The sequence below is a fragment of the Cheilinus undulatus genome, linkage group 1 (genome assembly GCF_018320785.1).
Source record: "Cheilinus undulatus linkage group 1, ASM1832078v1, whole genome shotgun sequence".
Taxonomy (NCBI): Eukaryota; Metazoa; Chordata; class Actinopteri; order Labriformes; family Labridae; genus Cheilinus; species Cheilinus undulatus.
This window is the reverse complement of record NC_054865.1, coordinates 20,227,031-20,252,199: the sequence shown is the minus strand read 5'-3', so window position 1 is coordinate 20,252,199 and position 25,169 is coordinate 20,227,031. Positions and strand designations below refer to the sequence as shown.

The following is a 25,169-nucleotide window of genomic DNA, read 5'->3' as shown; positions in this document are numbered from 1 at the left end:
AAAACAAACTACGGCCCCATAGACGCCTTTGAGTTACACCACCATGCATACACTTCAACATTCAGGCAGACCACTCACAGCCATGGTCCTGAGGCGTTCACCTGTGTTTTACACAAAAAGAACATGGTTAAAGCCACCTGGGGCCAAAGTAGCACCAACTTAAGACTTGATGTCAGTTTAGTGTTATGTTCCTCCTATAGCATATATGTGGCTAGAAGAATATCAAGCTTTGATGAGTGTTTGTTTTCCAAATGCTCACATTTCTTACTGTCCTCTTTAAGCTTGTCATGATCTGACATTACTAAACTTTGATACAATACCAATAAAAATTCAGCAGTGAGGAAACCTGGGCTATTTCTTCTTTCTTGTCACAGAAATCCAGGCAAACTCCTTCACTGTTTAATTTGAAGCATTGCTAATGTTTTTGTGCAGTTTGGACAGTTGTCACCTCCTTTACTCTCTTCCTGTTTTTAAGAGACTTAAGGTAACTTTTGCATCTTTAAGAGACACTGAAACAACTTAAGAAACATTTTTTTTCCAACTCAAAGTCTAAATGTACTACTTCTGTTCTTTCTATCTTGTGCTTTCATTTGACTAAAAATCTGCCTTTTGGGTACCAGTTTAGCTCAGTTTTTAAAGCAGGTGCCCATATAGAGGGGCCGTAATCCTCAATATGCTGGATGCAAGATTGATTCCCAGTCTTGGTGCTGTATGGTTCATGATTCCCCCCACTCTCCCAGTATTTGTGTAGTATATGTCCCTCTTCAGCTGTTCTATCCCAATGAAAGCAAAAAGTAAAAAAAAAAAAAAAAAAAAAAAAATCTTTAAAATCTGCCTTTTTAGAAAAACTGATCATTTTCAATACCATGGATAATTAAAGTATTGGATGTCGTGTATCAGGTATGGAAAATTCTAAAGACCTTAGTCCTCTCTCTTTGAGTGGATTTAAATCACACATTTTATTCCTAAATAAGGGCAAATCTTTTGATCTCATAATTGGTAGCATTTGAAAGAGTTTTATTGTTTGGATTTTGATGGGCCTGATATATTTTTTAAAGATCTACAATTACTGCTCCGTTGCAGATGAGAATGTAGATTTAAATGAATGCATAATATAATTGCAGTTAGCTCTGCTGATCAGCATGGTCTGTCAGTGATGCCATCAATTTTATTGTTCACTTTTCTAAACTGTAGCAGTACAAACTGCTTTTGAAGCTTGAAAGACTGTTTCAGATTTGTACTGTGAACTAACACACATCCAGTGCATTCAGAAACTGTTCAGACACCCTTCGCTTTTTTTAATGTTGCTATGTTGAAGCCTGATGCTACAGTTGAAAAAACATTTTATTCTTATAAATCACTTAGTACCCCGTGGACTTATAGCAGAGAGGCTCAACAGAATCCTCTCTTCAGTGCAAAACACATGAAAGCACACTTGGAGTTTGCAAAAGAAAACTCCACATGAAAGCCAAGTGGGCTTTCTAGGGTTTTGCATTGAGGAGAGGCTTCCGTTACTCTACCATAAGCCTGAACAGTGGAGGGCTGCAGTGATGGTCATCCTTCTGGAACTTTGTCTCATCTCAACGCAGGATCTCTGGAGCTCAGTCAGAGTGACCATCAGGTTCTTGGCCACCTCTCTTACTAAAGCCTTCCCTCTAGATTGCGCAGTTTGGACGAGTTTGGCCAAGCTCTTGGAACAGTCCTTGCTGTGCCAAACTTCATCCATTTGAGAATTATGGTGGCAGCTGTGCTCTTGAGAACCTTCAGTGCAGCAGGACATTTTTTTGTAGCCTTCCCCAGATCTATGTCTTGGAACAATCCCGTCTCTGAGGTCTGCAGGCAGTTCCTTTGAACTCAGGGTTTAGTTTTGCCCTGATATCATTATCAGCTGTGAAGCCTTCTATAGAGAGGTGCGTGATATCTCAGCAAAGATCCAAAAATGGGAGGAACCTGAGCTAAATTTCAATTGTTTTTGCAAAGGGTCTCAATACTTATGTCAATGTGATACGTTGGGTTTTTTTTCATACATTTGCAAAACATTCTAAAATTCTGTTTTCATTTTGTCATTATAGGGTACTGGGTAGGGGTGTGAATCCCTCCTTCTTAAGATGATTTGATTCGAATCTCGGTTCACAGACTACGATTTGATTCACTGACGATTCATTAAAATACAGAACGATTCAGTCCAGTTTGATCCGATTCGATTCAGTTCGGTCTGATTCGATCCAGTACAATCTGAGTACAGTCAGAGTCAAATTAGATCAAATTAGTCATTAGTCAAATTAAGTCAGCCTTCTATACATTTTTTTCCTTTCATAATTCCTCTTAATGTGAGTATTCCATCTACGTGTTGCTAAAACATGGTTATTTATGTTTTCATTCTTGAATTAATTCACTGGAGAACAGCTGATCTCCAGCTCAGTGAAGTCTTCTCTGTTTAATATCATATCAGTGGGCTCAGATGTATTGATTATGTCACCAAATCAATCACTCTCAACAACACATTATGGTTGTCAACCCGTAAATAAAGGAGCTGTTTTTACGGTGATAACTGAAGAGTTTTACTGAGAGCTCTGTGGACTGATGCACTCATCAAGATCGGTTAACTGATCCATATTGGATTATCTTTACACCACTAGTACTGAGTTTAGATTAATCAGAACAAAAATGAAATTTTTAACTGTAGCATCAGACTACGACATAACAAACTCAAAAAAAGTAATAGGGGTCTGAATAATTTAAATGCAATGTATATATTTATCAGTAAAAATTATTTTTACTGATTTTTCAAAAATGTATTTACCAAAAAAAAGGCGCCAAAGACAATTTAGTTCATGCTGAAATGTGAATCTCTGCCTCTTAACTCCTTCCTTGTCTCCCTTTTGTTTTTCTTTACCTGAACCTCCTTTTCATCGTGTTAATTATTCAGTTCTCCACAGTAATCCCCCTTTTTTCTCTGCTGAGTGAGGAGAGGAAATGTTTCCTTCTCTGTAGATCAGAAATGAGTCAGCTCCTGGGGGATCTGGCTTTCTATGTCTACAACAAAGGTGGCCCTTTCAGAAAAGCTTCAGTTACAGTTCAGCTTCATTCGGTCTGAACCTCTCTGTCTACCGACTGCCTGTTGTCCCTATTCCTCTTCTTCTCTTTTCTGTCCCTCAATGCTCAGTTTCTAAAAATGGGTCTCAATAAGAATCTTGGATTTGAGTTGTGCTATCAAAGGATTAGTCTTCTAACTGCTTTGGCTCTCTGTTGCAGTGAGATTGTGAGGGTGTGAGATATGAATAGGGGTGATTAGTTTATTGATAGCTAAATCCAAATTGATCAGTGTCGACAGTGTGCAGCCAGCAGTCATCTGAGGCGTTGCAATGCTGACAGTCGCAGCTGAATCGGGGAGATGAGGACATGAGCTCGGACAGGCAGAGAGAGATAACGTCTCCTTGAGATTCACCCAGATTCTCCACTCTCACGACTCTCTTATCCTGAAAGGGCACTTCAGATGCAACGCAATTAGCCAAGACAAAACAGGACATTGACTCAACTTCTCATGTTCTGCAGTGATGTTGCTTTCTTTTGTTGAAGCATAATAACACCCTTTTTTTCACACAAATTTAAGCTAAGTACTTTTAACCCAAAGAGTGTCTTCAGGTTTCAAACAAGTACAAATTCATTGCATTTAGCATATAAACAGGCTTATTTACAAAGACTCTCTGTGTGTTCTGCAGGCTTGTGGAGTCAGGCAGCGGCAGTGTTCAGAGCTTGTCCCTCTCTGACAGTCACCTGGCAGAACTGGATGGAGAAACTCTGCGTTTATTCGGACTGGGAGCCCTGGAGGCCCTGGAGAGGGGCTGGGGAGTGCAGACTGCTGGGGCCGTAACTGTCATAACTTTCCGCTACATCAACTTTGATGCTATTGTACCAACACTGCCGAGAATAAGGGTCAAGTTCCCCAATCTGTCGGTGAGGTCAAAAGCCACTCACCATAATAAAGCATGAAATAATGTAGACTTAAGTGTGCTCTAGAAGAACCAGGCAAAGAAGGGATTAAAGTTAGAGCTAAACATCATCTTTATCCAGCTCTGCCATGAAACTAGATAAAGTAAGGATTTTTCAAATCTAATCCCAAAGTAGTCCAACATAATCTCACTTAAGAAGATAACTGCTAGAAATGTGCTAGATATCCTGCTAGAGAAGTTCTCAAACTTTAGTAGAAACATGAACTGCTTCCCTGTTGGAATGTTTAGGACAGAAATATTCATGGCCTGTTTTTTATTGGTATAATTGTCAGTGGACTGTATAAGAGAGAGGAATGCCAAGAGGCCTATTCACATAAAGGTGCATCTCAAAATATCATAATATGAAAAAGTTAATTTTTTGAGAAGTTAAACTTTCACATATTCTAGATTCATCCCATACAAAGTGAAATATTTTAAGACTATTTTTGTTTTAATCTTGATGATTACAGCTTTCAGCTAAAAATAATCTGCTATCTCAAAATATTCGAATAGTACAGAAAAGTCTGATGTCCTGTCAGTCTTTTCTCTCACTCTGGTTCAGTACACACAACCACGATCATGGGGAACTACTGCTGACTTGATATTTCTCTTGAAGAATCACTGACACCCTCCAAGAGGAGGGTAAGCCACAGAATGTCACTGCTGAAAGGGGCAGGCTCTTCTCAGAGTGCTGTATCAAGGCAAATTCATGGAAAGCTGACTGGAAGAGGAAAAGTGTAGTTAATAAAGGTTCACAAGCAGCAGGGATGAGCTCAGCCTTCAGAGGATTGTCAAACAAAGCAGATTCAACAACTTAGAGGAGCTTCATAAGGTGTGGACTGAGACTGGAGTCAGTGGATCAAGTCACCACACACAGACAAGTCCAGTAAATGGGCTTAAAGTGTTGTGTTCCTTGTGTTAAGCCACTCCTGAACCACAGATGTCAAAAGCGTCTCACTTGGGCTAAGAGAAAAAGATCTGGACCATTGCTCAGTCGTCCAAAGACCCATTTAGAGATGGAAGCAAATTTTACAATTCATTTGAAAATCAAGGTCCCAGAGTCTGGGGGAAGATCTGAGAGGCACAAAATCCAGTGTGCTTGAACTTCAGTTTTTTCAGTTTTCAACAGTCAGTGATGGTTTAGAGTGCCATGTTATCTGCTGCTGTTGGTCCACCAGGTCCAGAGCCAACACTGTCAGCCATCTACCAGGAGATTTAAGAGCACTTCATGCTTCCATCTGCTGAGAAGCTTTATGGAGAATCTGATTCACTTTTCCAGCAGGACTTGGCACCTGCCCACAGTGAAGCCAAAACTACCAGAAACTGGATTTTTGTGGTATTACTGTGTTTGATTGGCAAGCCAACTGGTCTGGCCTGAACCCCATAGAGAATCTTTGGGGAAATGTCAATTAGAAGATGAGAGAGCAACCTGGGCTTGATAACAACCCAGCAGTGCTACAGGCTGACTGGCTCTATGCCACATCACTTTGATGCAGTGATTTGTGCAAAAGGAGCCCTGACCAAGTAATGAGTGCATAGATGAGCAGAATTTTCCAGAGGGTCAACATTTCTGTATTATAAATCTTTTTTTGGTTGATGTTTTGTGATATTCTAATATTTTTAGATAGTGTTTTTGGATTTGCATTAGCTGTAAGCCATAATCATTATAAATCATTATCATTATCAAATTCTAATCAAAGCCAAAACATTTGCAGTACCAAATGTTTTTATTTCCTCAAATCCTCAGATCACTCTTTAGCACCAATATGGACTTTTTCTGCAACCCTTTATAATAATGATCAAAATGTTTGGCTTGTGTTCCCATTTAGATTTTTTTTTCTTAAACTTTTTTACACACGTGGACTTCAACATACATTTCTTCTCTATATCAGCCCTTCATACTTTACACAGGGACCTGTTAATGTGGCAGATAGTTCATTTTTGTAGTTTATTCATCTTATGATATTTAAATAAGGATAAATATGGGGCATATGATGTTATAGTGATGAATTTTTATTATTTTTTATTAATTACTAACTTGATTTTAAGAAATGGAGTGTTTAGACAGGAGGAAAATTTATTATAAAAGATGCTCTTGTGATGAGCAGCCTCATAACAAGAGTAAGGGGGTGGGGGTATACAGAGAACAGCTGTCCTGCTTGAGTGTTTTTATCTGTGAACAATCTCATACGGGGGTTTTATACAGAGATAAAGATGTAGATGTAGTAAGGGGGGAGACCTGTCTTGCAGCGGCGTCTGTCGGAAATATGTCCACACAGCCAAGAGAGGAGAGAAAATCCTCTTTCCCTCGGCCACAAAACTTTCAGCCACTGCTGCTAGGTAGCTAGCTTGTTGAGGACGCTGCCTTGGGCGGAAACTGTCAACAGGCATGCAGGGGGGAATTTCAAAATAAAAGTGTAGCATGTAGCATCAATTTAGATCAATGCTTTGACTTTCCATCAATCTGATTGGATCATCAATCAACCAATCGATATATAGATATACTACATTGATGACTCGTTACATCTCTAGTGCAGGGGTCATCAACTACAACTGTACAAGGGCCAGCGTTTGACTTGACAGACAACCAAGGGGCCAGACTATCAAATCAACTAAACTAATGTAAAGATTTTGCTCTAGTTAGTGTATTTCTGTATTCGTTTTTGTATTGTCAAAGTGTTTGTAGGCACTAACAGTGAAATGAGTTCCTACTGCCCATACTGCAGCCACCCATCAAGGCTATATATCTGGGACTGTCATTTTGTCTGTCACTTGGTTTGATACAAACATGCTGTGTTATGATTAGTTGAAAACACGTCCAGTAAAGAGGCCTTTTGTTTTGATTCTTGGGCAGGAAGAAAATGCATTTTAAGGGGAAAGATGACACAAAAAAACTGCAGATTTAATCACGTCTGGATTGCTGAATGTGTGTTTATCATGCATCATATTTACTAATGGTGACTGGCAGGTGGATTTTTATAAAACAGACCAAATTTAAAATATTTCATGCTAAAACTATCAGGAATGTTGAACTTTTTTGGGGTTGAATAGCTGTGTTGATTAAAAGACAAAAGAGACCCTAAAAACACAAGATTATTTATCCTCGGCACATTTTCTGGATTTAGTAATCCTTTGGGGGCCAGTTGGGAAGTTATGGGGGGCCCGGGTTAAAGTCCAGCCATTAGCTCCTTTCCCAAATGTCTAATCCCCACGCTCTCATCCCTGTTTCTGACTCCTCCTCTCTAAATAACGGCATAAAATCCCTCAAATCTATCTTTAAAAAAGCATTTATGTTTTCAAGTCAGTCAAAACAACCCAAACCCAGACTTAGCATGAACTTTATAGTCATAACTCTTAAAAACCAACTTCTTACATTTTCTGCAGCATCTGATCTTCTTGGAAACCAACATCAGCCGTTTGCCTCAGCTTGCTGCCCTGGCTCAGGTGAGGCGTGTGGACCAGCTGACCATCCACCCAGAGGGCAATCCCGTGGTCAGTCTGTCCCTGTGGCGCTCCTTCACCATCTACCGCCTCCACCACTTCAACCTACAGAGGATTAATGGCCAGGAGGTGAGGAGCAGCTTGGTTTTAATACAGTTTTCCTGCTGTCTGGAGGTGGTCTCTTCTGTCCCCTATGCAAAGTAGCCAACAAGCTTCACCTCTAGATGTTAGGTATTCACTGAAGTTGCTATAATAAAAAAGAAAATATATAATCTGGTCAATAGGATATCTAAGAAGGGGAACTTTTTGAGGAGTAAGTTCTTCTCTTACTGCTCAAATTTACTTCTTAAATGGTCATTTATTCCCTCCACTGTTTCCTGCTTTTATGTATGGTCCTAGTTTTTCTGCTGTTATCTACCTCAGGATATAGCCTTTATATAAAGTATCACCCTTTAAGACTAAATTAGTACATGTTCTCAAATGACCACTTTCTCTAGCTTTTCTCTTCTTTTGTATTGTCTCTGCTGTTCATTTCATGTCTTATTGTGACTATTTTCTGTCAGTTTAATGAACTGCACTTAAAAAAATAGAGTTTTTCCTTTTTGTCTTTAGGCTACAATGGCTGATGCAAATTGTATAACCCAAGCTGCAACCCTTTTGTGACCAAAGACTGTAGAGGTGCATGAACAGCAAACCTATCAATCATCTTTTGCCGCATGTTCGAGTTCTTGTTGGTGTGTCTCCCTTAGGTAACCATGAATGATGTGATCGCTGCAGAACGTGTGTTTGGTACACTGGGTCATATAGCAGCCACCGAAACTCCTCGCTGTCGACTCCTCCTGCTGCTTGAGGAGTCCAGGTGAGAACTTGATCTCCCACACAGCCTAAGATTAACAGTTTAATGACAGGTGTGTTTCTGTCCTGGGCAGTGTATGCTGTTCCTTTAGACATGCCAAGAATGCTTGGATTCTTAGATGTGTAAATGTGTTACAGCTTACAGCTTGTGAGGCTACTGTACTTGTATGTGCATGTCTGCGCGTAGCGTTTTGCGTGTATATATTTTTGCGTGTGTGTTCACATTTGTGTGAGACAGCGAGACGGAGCCTGGCACCAAGGAGCCAGGGGAATTAGACTATGAGTCTCAGGGTAAGGGTGGGTACTTGGCTCTTTGACACAAACATTCCTCTCTCCTCTCAGCAGAAAGCTCTTCAGTTCTGTCACTCTAGGTTAATAAAAAACATCCTTGCAGAAAGAAACCAAATCTGTCACGCACAAGAATATTCCAAATGATTCTTTTTGTTCTGTAGATTGAAGGCATACTCGGTTGAATAATGCCAAAAGCAAATCAGCACATTAGAAATGTGCATGGTGACATCATCTGAATTATGATATGATATTGCATCACATGTAGCTCAAATTTGCACACCCTTTTGTAAAAAAAAAAAAAAAAAAAGTTATTTAAAGTGGAACTCTGTGAAAGTCTCAGGGCAGATATAAATGTGAGTTTTGATGTTGCAGAAAAAAAGAGTGTGCAGATTCAATTGACAAAAAAACAAAATTACTCTTGGACAGTATCACAATACAGGAGTCTTGCAGGAGATCGTTGCAGCCTTATTTCACTTTGATTCTTACACTGAAATGAACAAATACAGTATACACAACAGCTGATGGCTATAGATTATTTTTGCGTCACTGCTAGCATCCTGGGCTGCACGGTGGTTCACTAGTCAGTGCAGGGCCTCACAGCAAGAAGGTTTCCTATTTCATATTCTTGTTGAACAGGGCCTATCTATGTGGAGTTTGTTCTTTTTATTCATTTTTGGGTTCTCTCTGGGTACTCCAGCTCCCTCCCACAGTTCAAAGACATACTGGTTTGGTCAACTGATTAAGCCAAATAGCCAATGCATGTGGGAGGGACTGCTTGTATGTCATTGTTCTACATCCTTGTGGTTGACTAACGCGCAGTCCAGGGTGTATCCTGATTCTCACCCAGTGACAGCTTTCAAGCTGTCATTTACAACCCCAATTGGGCTAAGCAGTTTTAGATGATGGATGCTTGCATCCCCATCAGTTTTATCAGTTTGTCCCTTTGTTACACTGAAACAGAAGCACCATTGCAGAAAACGTATTACAGAAAGAACAAATACAGTGGTCATCATGTACCCAGAAACCACCTTCCTCCTCCAAAACAGCATCACAAGCAGTGTTTGAACACAAAGCTGATAATAACAAAACCAGAGGGGCATTGACTTCACTCTCAAGGTAGTCTCATTGGATGCTTTTAAAAGGAAGTTTCTTGACTTGAATTTGAGACTTCTGGCTGCAGGTGTTACAAATAATGTATTTGAATTAGTGCTGTCAGTCGTTTGAAAAAATAAATGCAACTAATTACAGACTGTAATTAATTAATCACAAGCAATGGCATATGTTGATAATTTGAGAAAGATTGCATTACATTTGGATCTAAAAATAATAGTAACAAAACAATCAGAAAGGACATGTTTCTGAATGACATCAAAACTTTATGTTAGCTTTTGAAACAGGAGAAGTTGAGACCAAGGACAGATTGTCTACTTATTAGTCAATCTAAGATGGTGTTAATCAGAAGAATTTGGATTTTATTCTTAAAATTATAAGAATTAAGAGCACATAGAGTTTTAACACATGTTCATACGGAAGTTACAAAGCTACTTATGCCAGTTGTGTGATTTCATGAGAGTGCAACAGATCAGCGTACATTTTTGGCTGACCGCCGGGGTCAGCCATACACATGGGTCTGTATGTGACTGCCTGCCTGAATGACAGAGTGAGTGATTATACTTTCAGCACTGTTCAGAGTTGGGCTCTGGGTGGGGTTCACTTTTTCTCAAAGCCATTTGTAATGGCTGTCTCTACTGCACTGATTACCTCAGATATAGCTTTATCATGGCGTCAGTTTTACTAGAACTGGACCACATTTCTGTATATATTAAAGAATTAAAACAACTCTTAAAGCTTTTCATGATGTGAAGATGTTTTCACTCGTCTGTAACCTGCTTCTGAATGAGTTTGTGAGAGTTACTGGGGGAAGAATTAGTTGTTGTGTGAGTGGTTGTTAGCCACAGCGGTGGCTTTGTCAGAACTGGACAACATTTCTTTTTTAAAACAAGGGGAGAGAGTAACACTGTACGCTTTTCACCACATTTCTTTTTCAAACAACGAGCATAGAGCCACACCAGAGAAGATATTTTTTCCATGTTCCATGACCAGCCTTGGCGTCAATTTTAATCACAGCGAAGCTCCACCATTAACAATCTAAATCAGTGGGAGCTGCCCCTCTCAAATGCTTTCTATGGGAGCTGTCCCTGATGAATGTGAAATATATTCATGCATTGGATATTTGAAACAGTCTATCTGGTGTGTCAGGTTAGCTGTTTATTGCCAACTGGTCTTTATATTTTAAACCTTTGGGATCCTTCAATTCTCAACCCACACACATAAGGGACAGCACAATTACATACCCCAGAAAAACAGTCACTCTGTCAAAACACACAATTCAGTCAGGCATTTCAACAGGCATCCCAGAGACTTTTGACGGCACTATTTTTGATTGTAGTCTATCTTGACAAATAATTGCTACTTCTTTTGTTGTTTTTGTCTTTCAGTGTATTAATGTGTTTGTCATTTTATCTGTATAGCTGCTCATTATTGGTCTGTAGCTTCTACTGTGCTGTTTCCTGTCTCAGCTTGGACACACTGGGAAAAAAAAGTTCTCAACACGTTTTTTATCCTGGTTTAATAAAGATTAAATATGAAAAAATTGTAAAAAATAAATGGTCTTGCTTTTACATCTCATTCAGATCACAAATTGTCAAGCTTCCCACCCAGTTCATGTTTTCAGTAGGGTGAAGGTTTTAGACTCCTTTAAAGTAGGGATGCACAATAATTATAATTTTATGGTTATTGTGTTATGAGCTTTCATAATAAGCATATTGCATGGTCTGAATTTATTACATGAGGAAAATTGTTTAATACCTCGTAAGTAATTTTGGCAGACTAGACTGTCTTGCAGAATATGGAAGTCTAAATGAATTCCCTGTATTTTGGAATCCTTATATGGTGCTCAACAGAGGGTTTATGTCACATGTGATGCTGTTTAATATGACAATCCAAATTATTTACAGTCTGACACTGACAGCCCAACTCCATCTGTTTTGTGTTGCTCTGCTTATGCTACTTTTATTGTATACACATTTCAAGTAAACTTGTTTGCCTCTGGAAACGTGCAGTAGATGTGGTTTTATTTCTACTAACCTCTCTCTGCAGCTTTTTCAAGAATGGTGTGTAAAATAAGACGCTGGAGTTTGGGATTATTAGGTTAATTAAAAAGAATAAAGATAAAACAAAATAATTTTATTAGACAAAAAATGCACAGGCAGTAAGTGTTTTCCCCTTCTGTGAGCATACTCTTAGAGTTTTACATGTCATGCTCTCTCTCTATTAGATATTTACTTGCTCTGTGTTCCTGAGTCAGAATAAGTAGCTGATTTTCTCTAAGCGGATGTTTGCACTCCATTACACAAATTGAATTAGTTTAATGGATGCACAACTCAGACCTGTCCTGATTACTTTATTACTTTACCTGACAGTGACACACAAACACATAATAACACATACATTTTAAACATGCCTTACCTTGTTAGACGGCGTGATGTGTGACTGATACAGGCAGTAATTTACCACCAAACTCTATTTGGCACACACAGACAAACTCTCACACTCTTTACAAACCGTGTTATCCTGTAAGGAATGTTTGCCTGCAGCTTCATCTAAAAATAATATTTTATCCTGGCATTGACCTGTGGGACATGTTGGTGCAGTGATGTTTCACACTGAGGTTTCTCACCGATAGACAGCAACATTAGATGTAGTTCACATCACTTTCAAAGCCCTCTGTTCTAAGGTTTTATATCATACAGCAAAGAGACAGAAATGATGTTTTTATTGGTGAGATTTACTGTGCTCAATGTGTCATGTCTGCTGTCAGTTTTGATGGATTTCTAAAGTAAGATTTTTCTATGTTTCTCTAAAAACTTTCTTGATAGTTCTGTGAAAGTCAGTGGTGTATGACTGACACATGAACACATTTTTATGTCAGTCACTTTCTGCCACATGTTCTCCTTAGGGGTATGTATGTATCTTCACTTTGTATCCCTTTTCACTCTGAAGGAAACGCCAGCTGCAGTTCCTTTTGGAGGGGCGTGGCCGGCGAGCAGGTCTCAGTCCAGAGGAGCTGCGAGACAACGGGAAGCTCCTGGGAGAAGGCCTGAGCAGAGCGCTATTCAACTACCCAAGCAGGGACTGCAGTGCAGATAGCCCTGAGGTCAGCTCTTCTTTTAAACTCTGAAATAAGAATACTCAGTCAACTCTACTGAGCCACTCAATAATATGTGATGCTGCATTCCTTTTTTAGTATGTGCTACAAAGAAAAAGCTGCTTGATCAGATCATTAAAAAAAAACGCATTACAAATTTACAAGAGATTGGTGTAAATTAACTCAAACATGGTACTTTATTTGTAGTTCTCTGTTGGACAGAAATCAACACTCACCATCCACTCTGTTTATCTAATGTTTTTGTGAGAGTCTGCCTGTCACAGGAGTAACTATGTTCACAGCTGCCATCACAGATGTTTCACTGAATTCACTAGTTCAACACTCTGTACTGATATGCCAGTGTGTTCCAGTTCCTTGCTGTGCTTGAAATCCCAAAACAAGAGTGCTTATAAAAAGAATTCACCTCCTTGGATGTATTACCCTTATCCCTTATCCCATATGACGTGGTCTAGTAAAAGCCATTGTCATGATGAGCAACAGCTGTGAGAGTGAGTCAGATGTATAAGAAAAGAGCTGGGGGTCAATAAATTGACAGGTACAACAGATTCATGGACAGGTCTCTCCATGGACTGATGTTACTGTCAGCTGTTTCGTGTCTTTTGGTCTGAAGAGGAGATGGCTGATGGCTGAATAAAGTTTAGAGTTTATCTCATTCAGGCTACAGAGCTCAGTGTTGATGCTATCATCTTTAGTTATTTCATTTGTATCATTCTGAGTGGGGGTTATTGTATACCATAAAAACATGAAGGCCACCAGCAGCCCCTGTGTGTGTATTTTTAAGGCAGTTGTGACTTGCAAAAATCTGTAAAATCCCATCCCTACTTTGGAGTTGGGCTGTGCAGTAACTGTAATTTTCTAGTTATTGTAATATGAGCTTTCATATTAAGCATATTTTAAAGCCTAAATTTAGTACATGTGTAAAACAGTTTGATGTAAACACACAAGGCTTTTTCACTCAAGCACACATTTTACTGTCTGAATGGTGGCCTGGTCATAGACCATGCTTTCACACCATTTTGATACAGTCAGATGAAGCTCAGGCAAGTTTTCTGCTATCTGCTTTAACTAACCTATTCTAATGATAGCAAAGTTAACGTTAGGACATCATGCACTAAACAAAACATTGAAGTTGGTGGGGAATGATGAAACTGGTTTGTGTGAGGGATGTCAGGAAAAGGAGCCTGGGGAGCATGTTATCCCGTCGGAGGTCGGAGGCACTAAAAGAGGTGATAAGGAGCAAGCTAAGAGGACTACAGGGGTTAAAGGGACTAAAGTGGTTACTGACCATGGGTGAGAGGACACAGGAAAGGAACTGTTGGAATATCTAAAGGGGGTTTTCACAGGATGTGATGGAAGGGAGAGTATAAGCTGGTATAGGTAATTGTTGCCTAGTCTGGAAGTTAATTTATTTGGTTTCAGGAGGACCATTTTGCAAGCACAAGTGTTTTGTAGAACTTAAACATTAGAAAGATCTGGAAACTGATTTGTTGCTAATGTCTACTCTTTTTTTATTATCTATATGACTTCATATAATTTCCCCATTATTGTGAAAAAGGAGCTCCAACCAATTACTGAGTGCACGAATGAACCTTTTTCCAGAAGGTCAACATTTCTGTATAATATATCCTAGTGTTTTGTCATATTCATGAAAACAAGAATTTGACCACTGCTGGGTGCCTAGGACTTCTTTTCTGTTACCATTTTTTTAAACAGGTATGTAATTTAGTACTGACGTTTAAAATTTTGGTGTTGGAGCCACGTGACTGATACTATCTTGTTCTACTGACAGGAGTGCACTGTGGAGTTGTCAGAGCGTGCTGCCATGGTAGAGCAATACCTCCAGGAGCTGGTCCAAAGGGCATCAGACACCTATCTGAAAGGTGAAGCTCTGCACAAACTCTGGCCCTCCATGTTTGCAGAGATGGTGAGGGACTGTGTGTTGGAAATGAGGGACCGAGCCGCCTTCCGCCAAGCCAGCCTTGCAAAGATCTCTGAGACCAAGTGAAAAGGACCAAAGGTTCACCCTAAGACCACATGCACACTAACACACTCTAACACTCATAGCTTTCCTGATGACATGTGGACCTCCATCTCCAACATCACTGAGAGACTTCTCACTGACCGTCAGTTAATCGAATCTTTGGAAACTGAAGGATGTATTTCCCAAGTGTGTGGGAACTCTTTCTTAGCATGGATGTAGGCTGTTTTAAAGTCTGAAAAATAAATGTGACAACAGTTGATTGAATGTAAATTTTCACTGAAAACACACTGTTTGATTCTTCAGTGCTTGGAGCTGTAACATACTTGAAGAACGTCAAAGGGACTTGCTGACTCTCAGTGCATTGTGGTCCCTGCGGAGCATCCTCTGCACTTTAACGCCTTCTGAATGACCCCTCTCTTCCATGACTGTCATCAGCTGAAAATGACCTGTGTCTCTTTTGTTGAGACTTGAATGATTTTTCTGTGTCTAAAATCTTCTTTAATGCATCACTCTCACACAGTTTCTCTTTCGTGGCATAAAAAGAAGGGCACAAACGAGGACAAGGACTTTTTTGTTTACCACTGATTTTCTGTATGGTACTTAGTATTAAAAGATTCTGTATTAACGCGCAGTTTGTGTTCATGGTTTGTGTGATTGTGTATTTTCCCACATATTAGTTTCCAGGTGTGAAGAAATAAGCCAAGCCACTTGAATAGAATTTTGAAAACATCTTTATGCAAAAAATAGGGATGTTATGTAAAGTACTTTAAAAATCAGAATACAGTGATTTGAAAATCCTTTTCAACCTATTTCTGGGGCTACAAGCCCTCAATACACTGGTTGCGGGATCAATTCCCAGTCTTGGCGCATGATGGTGTCCTACTAATAAAGGCAAAAAAAAAACAACAAAAAAAAAAAACAAGAAATAATCACAAATAAAATAAACACATTGAATTTGATGCATGCAACTTGTTCAAAAACGTTAGGACAAGAGCATTAAAAATAACTGGGGGGTTTCTATCCATGCACTCCCTTGAAGTGCATGGCTAGGGAGCATCTTTTGAGAAGAGCCTTCTCCATCAAGTAAAACTGTATATCCATTTGACAATAAAATGCTTAAATAGGACAACAGTGTTCCTAAATGAACTGAGAAAGTTGTGTAATGCTCTAGTCCCTGGTTCAACCAATATACCTGGGTGCCATTACACCATGAAGACAAAAGAACACTCCATGCAACTCACTGTAAAGGTAGAGGTAAAATGAATGCGCCAAAATATAGGAAAATATTGATGGACAAACTTATTCAGTCTACACGGCTTGGGAGATTTATTTTCCAGCAAGACAATGACCTGAAGCATACAGCAAAAGCTCCACAGAAATGTTTACAGAAAACAAGGTGAATGTTCTTGAGTGGTCGGGTCAAAGCCCGACCTCAATCCAGTAGAGGATTTGTGGCTGGACTTGTAAAGGGCTGTTGATCCCTGCACAACCCGACAGAGCTTGAGCAGTTTTGCAAAACGAATTGAGTAAAATTGCAGTCTCGAGAAGTCACAGAATCAGTGCTGTGATTGCAGGTAAAGGTGCTAAATACTGACTTGAGTGGGGTGAATATTTATGCAGTTACTTGTTTTACGTTACATGTTTTTCTGTCAGATGACATTACTTTGTAGAAATCTGTCTCCACTTTGACAATAAAAGAGCTTTTTGATTTTTTTGGTGTCAAAAAAAGTCTGATAATGTTGACTGTGTTTATTTTGTAAAATCAACAATGGGAAAAATATCCAAAACTTTATAGGCACTATAATGCCTTGTTGATAATCTGCCCCACCCCTAGTCTACAGTATACATCCTCTAGCCCTGCCTTCAAGGCATGCTTTCCTTTTATAAAGCATTAAATAAGTTTAGATACAATTTTTTTTTGTAGAGATTCCTACAAAATGAGTCAGACTCTATAAATGTTCATGCTTAAATTAATCTCTCCTTGTTCCTCTTTTAGGTAGTTAAACAACAGTTATCTACAAGCATTATCTATAGACCACTAGTGTCCCATGAGGCTCTTTGTACGAGTGCATATGGTGTGTATGTATGGTAAAGTGTCCTCTGGGTGTTGTGATCTCCAGCTGGAATGTCCCTGAAGGCAAAGAGTCTTCCCCTGTTTCTCCCCACCTGTTCTTGTATCCGTCACCTCACCATCCTACACAGACTCTCCTAACCCCTGTTTAATCAGGCATGGAGGTGGAGAGCACGGCAGCGACCTGGAGGAGTAACTGCAGGGGGGACGGAGTGTCAAACATCTCAGACTACTGCCTGGCATCATGTGCTCCACATGAGACAAATGCTTTGCTCTCAGGTATTTGACTTAAAGGTGAGAGGCACTTCAGGGTATTAGGAGTTGGAGTAGTTAGTCTTTTTGCAGTTCATGGTTGTGCTTTATGGGGTATCGGTGACCTTTGCTTAGACTTTTTTCACCATCTCTCTGTGAATGTTTCTGTCAGTCATCACAGTGGTGCATTCTTACTTGAAACAAACCAAGAACATAAGAAGTGGCTGTAGCCTGTGGTGTCACAACTGTTGTCACACATGCATAAAATTCTTCACCCAAGCATCCCCTTTAAAATGTTCCTGTCAGCCTTAGAAAACAGTTCTACATAAAATTGGAGGGAACTAATATGAGAAAGCAGCAGGATATATTCAGCAAATTTACCCCGAGTGATCAGAGTGGTGGAGCTGATAACTTATCTTGCAACCAGTACAAATGTGAATGCACATAGTGCACCAAATATGTTGATAAAGTGGATATGTTCAACTTCACGTTGCATTCTTATAAAGCAAAATCTGACATTTTCACATTACAGTAGCAAAAAGCAGAAAATCTTTTGATCATTTGGCCTGAAAATGAAGATGAATACTTGGATATATTGTAATGAAACTGGGATTAGATGTTACGCTTTCTGGGGCAGCAGCCCCCTGAAGATCTCATGAACATGACGTGTAAATTCTTTGTTTTCTTCTTTGAAATGAAACCCCATGGTGTAAATGCCTCCCCTCATAAAGATGCAGCAAGTTTGTTTTCAAGAGCTCTGATAAACAACATTGTTATGTGCTGACACACTTTGTCACTCTATGGGACTATGGCTGTCAGCATCTTGAGAGAAGTCAGGTCCCAAAGGACTGAGAGATGTCTGTGATTCATGGCAGCATACAGATGTGAGTGAGAACATGGATCATGCAAGAGGAGTCTCAGGGAGCTTAGAGGATCTCTGCAGCCTTAAAACACAGGCATATAGGCCATCTCTCTGTTAGCGCTACAATCCATCTATTATTGAAATCAAATGTAGTTTGTTGGTATTCTCCGGAGTAGTAATTCCCATTCATTTCATGCCTTTCATTTTTTACTTTTTCTAGGGAATGAAGGCAGTGAAGTCCCATTGACTCTCACTGTAAGATTAAAACTGTAAGTAGAGTAAATGTTTGTGCTGCTGGAGTTAAGGTCTAAGGTTTATGATACTCAATCAAACCACTTATGAACCTGACATCTTTTTCCCCAAAAGATGATGACTTTATGAACTTCTCCATCAATGCTATTATAGTTAACTAAAACTAACAAGATAACTGAAGCTAAAATGTAAAAATCCTGAAGTTAACAGAATCTAAAATAGAAATGAGGCTTTACAAATATCAGCAACTAACTAGAATAAAAATAAACCTACACTGATATATGACTGATACGATCATATGATCAAAGAAGAAGAATTCACACATGGTCCTGAGTGGTATTCAGATATTTGATTTGACAATGAAAAGTGAAGAATGGATATTTGACTATATAATTGTGTAATGTTTACTCTTTCTGGCCCTTTTGGTCTCACTCCTGACAAGGATCCCACATTCTAATAAACTAAAAGTAACTCTAAAAATCAAGGGTATAGCATTAGGCAGGCCATTGAGTCAAGCACTGCCATATACAGTTGAAACCAGAAGTTTACATACACTATATAAAAAGGCACATGAACTTTTTTTTCTCACCGTCTGACATTAAATCAGATTAAACTTTTCCTGTTTTTGGTCAATTAGGATTACTAAAATTATTTCTATTTGCTAAATGCCAGAATAATGAGAAAAGGAATTTTTTAGACAATTTTTATTACTTTCTTCAAAGTCAGACGTTTACATACACTAAGATTACTATGCCTTTACACAATTTGGGAAAGCTCAGATGATGATGTCATGTCTTTGGAAGCCTCTGATAGGTTTATTGACAACATTTGAGTTAATTCGAGGCACACCTGTGGATGTATTTTAAGGCACACCTGAAACACACTTCTTCTTTGTGTAACATCATGGGAAAATCAAAAGAAATCAGCCAAGATATCAGGAAGAGAATTGTGGACTTGCACAAGTCTGGTTCATCCTTGGGTGCAATTTCCAGATGCCTGAAGGTGCCACATTCATCTGTTAAAACAATTATATGCAAGTATAAACACCATGGGAATGTCCAGCCATCATACCGCTCAGGAAGGAGACGGGTTCTGTGTCCCAGAGATGAACGTGCTTTGGTCCAAAAGTGCATCTCAACCCAAGAACAAAAGCAAAAGACCTTGTGAAGATGCTGGCTGAAGCTGGTAAGAGTGTGTCATTATCAACAGTCAAACGAGTCCTGTACTGACATGGGCTGAAAGGCCACTCTCCCAGGAAGAAGCCATTACTCCAAAAGAAACATAAAAAAGCCAGATTACAGTTTGCAAATGTACACAGGGACAAAGATCTTAATTTTTGGAGACATGTTCTGTGGTCTGACAAAACTAAAATTGAACTTTTTGGCCATAATGACCATCGTTACATTTGGAGAAAAAAGGGGGAAGCTTGCAAGCTTGAGAACACCATCCCAAACAACGTGAAACATGGGGGTGGCAGCATCATATTGTGGGATCGTTTTGCTACAGGAGGGACTGGTGCACTTCACAAAATAGATGGCCTCATGAGGAAAGAACATTATGTGGAAATACTGAAGCAACATCTCAAGACATCAGCCAGGAAGTTAAAGCTTGGGCACAAATGCGTTTTCCAAATGGACAATGACCCTAAGCATACTGCCAAACTGGTTACAAAGTGGCTTAAGGATAACAAAGTCAATGTTTTGGAGTGGCCATCACAAAGCCCTGATCTCAATCCCATTGAAAATTTATTGGCAGAGCTGAAAAGGCATGTGCGAGCAAGGCGGCCTACAAACTTGGCTCAGTTACACCAGTTCTGCCAGGAGAAATGGGCCAAAATTCCTGCAAACTATTGTGAGAAGCTTGTAGAAGCATATCCAAAACGTTTGACCCAAGTCATACAGTTTAAAGGCAATGCTACCAAATACTAATGAAATGTATGTAAACTTCTGACTCTCAAGAAAATAATAAAAAATTGTCTAAAAAATGATCTCTCTCATTATTCTGGCATTTAGCAAATAGAAATAATTTTGGTCATCCTAATTGACCAAAAACAGGAAAAGTTTAATCTGATTTATTGTCAGACGGTGAGAAAAAAAAGTTTATGTGCCTTTTTATATAGTGTATGTAAACTTCTGGTTTCAACTGTAACTAAGGCCCTATCTACACAGAAAAGGTTTTTGTCGCATCTGTGTTTCATCCACATGGAAACGGCGTATTGGGAGGCCATAAACACTACTTTTGGAAACTAGCTCCCAAAGTGAACAAATCTGTAAACGCTTGCTGTTTCATCTCCGTGTGGACAGCCAACTGCATCTTTCCTTAAACGATTACGTCACACATAGCGTAACCCACTTATGCTGCTTGCGCATGCCGAACCAAAACAACAATGGTGGATTACAGCGGTGTGTTTGTGCTGCAGAAGCTACTGAGCTTGTTATGGCTTTTACAGCAAAATCATATTCTCCTTTATCACCACGGTGAACAGCATACACCGTATGTTCTTAAAGACAAAGCGGAGAACAACCAGAATGGTAAATAGGAAAAAGTTTGTGGCAGTTTTCTGTGATCTTCTTCTCCCCTTTGGTGCATTTCCATGGCAGCGTTACAGCGCCACATATACTGGCATATACTACAGCGTTTTCAGCCATTTTCAGTGGTTCCATGCTCACGCGGACATTTCCTGAAACAACCTCGTATTTACTGAAAACTTTTTCAAAATGAAACGGAAATATAACGTTTTTCATCTCCCTGTGGACAAGGCCTAAGATCAGCTGATCTCACGCAAGTCCTCCTCAGCTGACAGCCAGCTGATTTGCTCTCAAAATGCAATTGGCTAATTGCACTCATGCTACCACATGTAAACTGCTATTCTTTGCTGCTCCCTCTGCAAGCTGATTTTTGCAACCCTCCTCCACCCCAGCTCTTCCTCTATGCTTTGTCTGTTTAATCAGTTTCATTCTGTTGCCACTGATTCCTGCTCTGCTCTGGGTTTACTGCTGCTTCTCTCCCTGCCACAGGCTTTCCTTGTAGGCACAGGAAGAGCAGAAATGTGCGATGTTTCTGCTTGATGTTTTCCAATTTGGGCTTGTGGAAAGCAATTTAATGACGAGAATAATGTATAAACTGCAATTCATGTGTGTTTCTTGACAAAGTGGTCCTGCCTGAACTAATCAAAACTAAAGTAACACATTTTTGCAAAATTAAAAACATAAGTATGAAACAAGTCTTAAAAACCAATAAAAAGTAAACTAAAATTGTAAACACTGAGTGAAAACAAAATATTGATAAAAACTAAAAAAAAAAAAAAAACTATTATAACCTTGCTTCCTATAGTACTAGAATGTAGCTAAACCTTCATTCAAAACACCCATGGAAATTTCCTTGCTGATTATGAACCATTACTTGGGGAGAGAAATCCCTTTGATTTGTATGAAAATATCGCCCACAACACAAAACATCATCAGTATTATTTAGGCTATACAGTGCATTCAGAAAGAATTCAGATCCTATTCACTTCTTTCAGTTTTGTTATGTTGGAGTCTGTATTTTTTTATTATCATTCATCTACACTCAGTTTCCCATCATGACAAAGTGAAAACTGAATTTTAGATATTTTAGCAAATGAATTAAAATCAAAAACATAAAAGAAATATTTCATTGACGTAAGTATTCAGACCCTTTGCAAAAACATTTGAAATTTAGCTCAGGTTCCTCCCATTTCTCTGGATTGCTGAGATGTTTCTACACCGTGATTGGAGTCCACCTGTTGTAAATCAAATTGATTGGACATACTTTGGAAAAGCACTCACCTCTCAGGCGTCACAGCTGACAATGTTAAAACCAAGCCATGAGGTCAAAGGGGCTGTCTGTAGAGCTCAGAGACAGGATTGTTGACAGGCACAGATCTGGGGAAAGCTACAAAAAAATGTGTGCTGAGCTCAAGGTTCCCAAGAGCACAGTGTCCTCCACAATTTTCAATGGAAGAAGTTTGACACAACTAGGACTCTTCCAGGAGCTGGTTGCCTGACCAGTGTGAGCAATCAGGAAAGAAGGGCCTTAATAAGAGAGGGGACCAAGAACCTGATGGTCAGTCTGACTGAGCTCCAGAGATCCTGTGTGGAGATGGGAAAAAGTTCCAGAAGGAAAACCATCACTGCAGCCCTCCACTGATCTGCCCTAAGTGGGTAGATGGCCTCTCCTGAATGCAAAACACAAAAGCCCTTTACGCTGGCCCTGGCATCAACAATTATAAGCTATAGAAAAGTTTCCTCTTCAGCAGTCTTTTTTTTTTCTTTTGCTTTTGCAGGCGATAAAGAGACAGCAGCATTAATTTCAGTCTGATATATGACCGTTTCAGAACTAGTCACAAGTGTTTTACATGGCAAAAGTAGCTTAAAATAGATAATAATTTAGACTTCCACTTTAAAATGCCAGTCATATACATGCGGGGAAAAAGAATAACCCATACAAACTTAATCACAGACAATGCCTGTTTTGTTTAAACAGCAGCGTTAGTTAATCTGAGTTCATAGGCTCATTAAAATGGCTTTTATCGGAGTTGGTAACATAACTCTCGGGCCACACAGAGGAGGTTAATAACACAAAGAATGAGTGAATAGATGGCACTGTTGTTGTTCTATTTTGGACGTAACAAAAGCCTACAGTCAGGCAATATTATCTTCACAATTTGTGTTTGGGTGAATGACAAGCAATAAAGCCCGGCGCGGGTTTGGAGGCTTCAGTGTTGAAGTGCTCGACCCTGTGATAGACTTTTGTCTGGTCTGGAGTTGTGGCTGCCAATTCGTTCCAGCCCACAGGGCCGACTATTAGCTTCTCCTGGCATGAACTGAGGGCATTGTTTATTGAAAGCATTGCAATGTTAAAAAATAACCTTTTGTAACTGTTAATTTTCATTTTTCAGATTAGCTTAAATTCGTCAAACAATTCTTAATAATTTAAAAGTTACTAACTTTTTTCTTTGGAAGAAAAATCTTTGCTACTCACAGGGGAAGCTATTAGCCGATTCATGTTCTTTTTTAACAAATAAACCCTCAATAGAGGCAGAACTGATGTTAATTCAATGGGTGTACGATGGCAGGTCAAATTATAATTTTGTCTGGTGTCAAACAACAGGGACTCTTGTTTCCGGATCAGGTCTATGGTGGCCTCTGTTGGGTCATCCGGAACAGTAGTTAATTAACAATGCTTTAATTGGAGCCTTGTTTTCCTGTGAGGGGTTTGGAAACATTGGGGTTAAAGGCAAATTCCTGAGCAGCATCAACATCCATGCACCACTGCGGCTGGTCGAAGAGGGCAATAATGGCAGCAGCTCCCCTGCAGGTACTGTCAAAGACATGTATACTTATACACACTGTGCAGAGGCATTTAAAGGAAGCATTTTAAGGTACTGACTTTTATACACACTCATAGATTTCACAGTGTTTACAGATTATGTTTGGCTGCATAATTAGGGCATTGTGAAAGCATTGTGTTTACAGACAATGGCTGTAATGAACTGCATGTTGTATGATGCATAGCATGGCGTGAACCACTGAACCATACAAAGCTCATACGTATTAAACAAACAAGCATAAGAGTAAACAGCAGAACAAACTTTTAAGCAGATGATAAGTTTGTTATACTCATACACAAAGAGATTCAAACATTTAATGTAGTTTTAAAACATGTTCATTAGTTGTTTTCATTACTTGTAAAATATAACTCTCATCACAATACACTATTCTAGTCTTTAATTTTATACACCAATGGCTAAACTCTTTGGCTACGCTGCCCATAAGGGTGGAAAGGGGCAAAACTTTTAGGGCATAAATATGTGTTTCCAAATGTAAACTCAAAGTTCTACAAGCTTTTTTAAAGATGTGTTGTTGGGCTTTTTATGCCTTAACTGATAGAAGAGTACAATAGAAAGAGTCAGAAACAGGGATAATAAAGTGGGGATGAGGCATACAAGAAAGGAGCCACAGGTCGGACTTGAACCTGGGTTGCCCACTAACTAGGACAAAACCTAACCACTAGGTCATTGATGCCCCTCTGACAAGCTTTTTCAATGTAATTTTAGATTTAAAGTAAACACAGCATACTTGTGCACCACAGAAAGAATGAGCCTTCAGCAAAGAAGTCCCTTAACCAAGTTAAATTCTTACTATTCGCATCCATAAGCCAACTGTGCTGACCCAATGTGCAGGAAGAAACCAACACTTCAGCAGGATTGTGAGACCCCTTCTTAGCTGGTGTTTCATTCAGTTAGTCCTACGACACCTCCAATGAGATGAACTGTAATCTCCAGCCCCATTATGATAGCTCTCACAACTCACCATGCCAACACGGAGAAATTCTCTGCCTACCCTACCACATGGCCATTGCAGCTCTAATAGCACTGCTACCTTCAACAGACCCAGACCCCAGCCCCAGGTAGTGACAATGCTACCTATTTCAGCACTCATAATTACAACTACAAGACAGCTATTCCTAGCACTGGCATAACACATGGAATAGCAGAAAGTATACAAGAGAAAGCAAGGCTCGAGAGAGAGCTTAGAGCGTAGTGGAGGCTGCGCTAGAGTGAGATGCCCTGACTGAGGCCAGTAATGACCGTGCATTACCATGCCAGGATCTTTAACAAACTGTATTTTTTCTTTCAGCTGCAAAAGTTGATTACAGTCACGCTTAGGAGGCTACCATTAACCGAGAGGTTAATGCAACTTCCACTTGAGGAGAAGGGCACAGTAGCTACAGATGGGCTTTAGTTGTATTGCAAGCAGGTAAACAATGGCAACAAGTGAAATATCAGCATGGATGTAGCTTATTGTTTTTTGTGTTTCTTTATGGATGGAAAAGTAAGGAACAGCAATATCAGATTTTCTTAATTGAAAATATATTTATGCTCCTCTACTGACCAGATTCAGAAAGACTTTATTTCATGT

At 39.5% G+C, this 25,169-nt stretch overlaps 1 protein-coding gene across 1 annotated transcript in view; it reads left to right on the top strand.

Moving 5' to 3' along the window:
- Positions 1-15,413, top strand: part of LOC121511853 (leucine-rich repeat-containing protein 49) — a 55,804-nt gene extending 40,391 nt beyond the window's left edge. The window contains exons 15-19 of the mRNA XM_041790688.1: positions 3,723-3,957; positions 7,377-7,562; positions 8,183-8,292; positions 12,642-12,795; positions 14,597-15,413. Of these exons, the coding sequence (XP_041646622.1) occupies positions 3,723-3,957; positions 7,377-7,562; positions 8,183-8,292; positions 12,642-12,795; positions 14,597-14,812 (901 nt within the window). The 3' untranslated portion in view covers positions 14,813-15,413. The remainder of the gene's footprint in view (positions 1-3,722; positions 3,958-7,376; positions 7,563-8,182; positions 8,293-12,641; positions 12,796-14,596) is intronic.
- Positions 15,414-25,169: the final 9,756 nt, after the last annotated feature.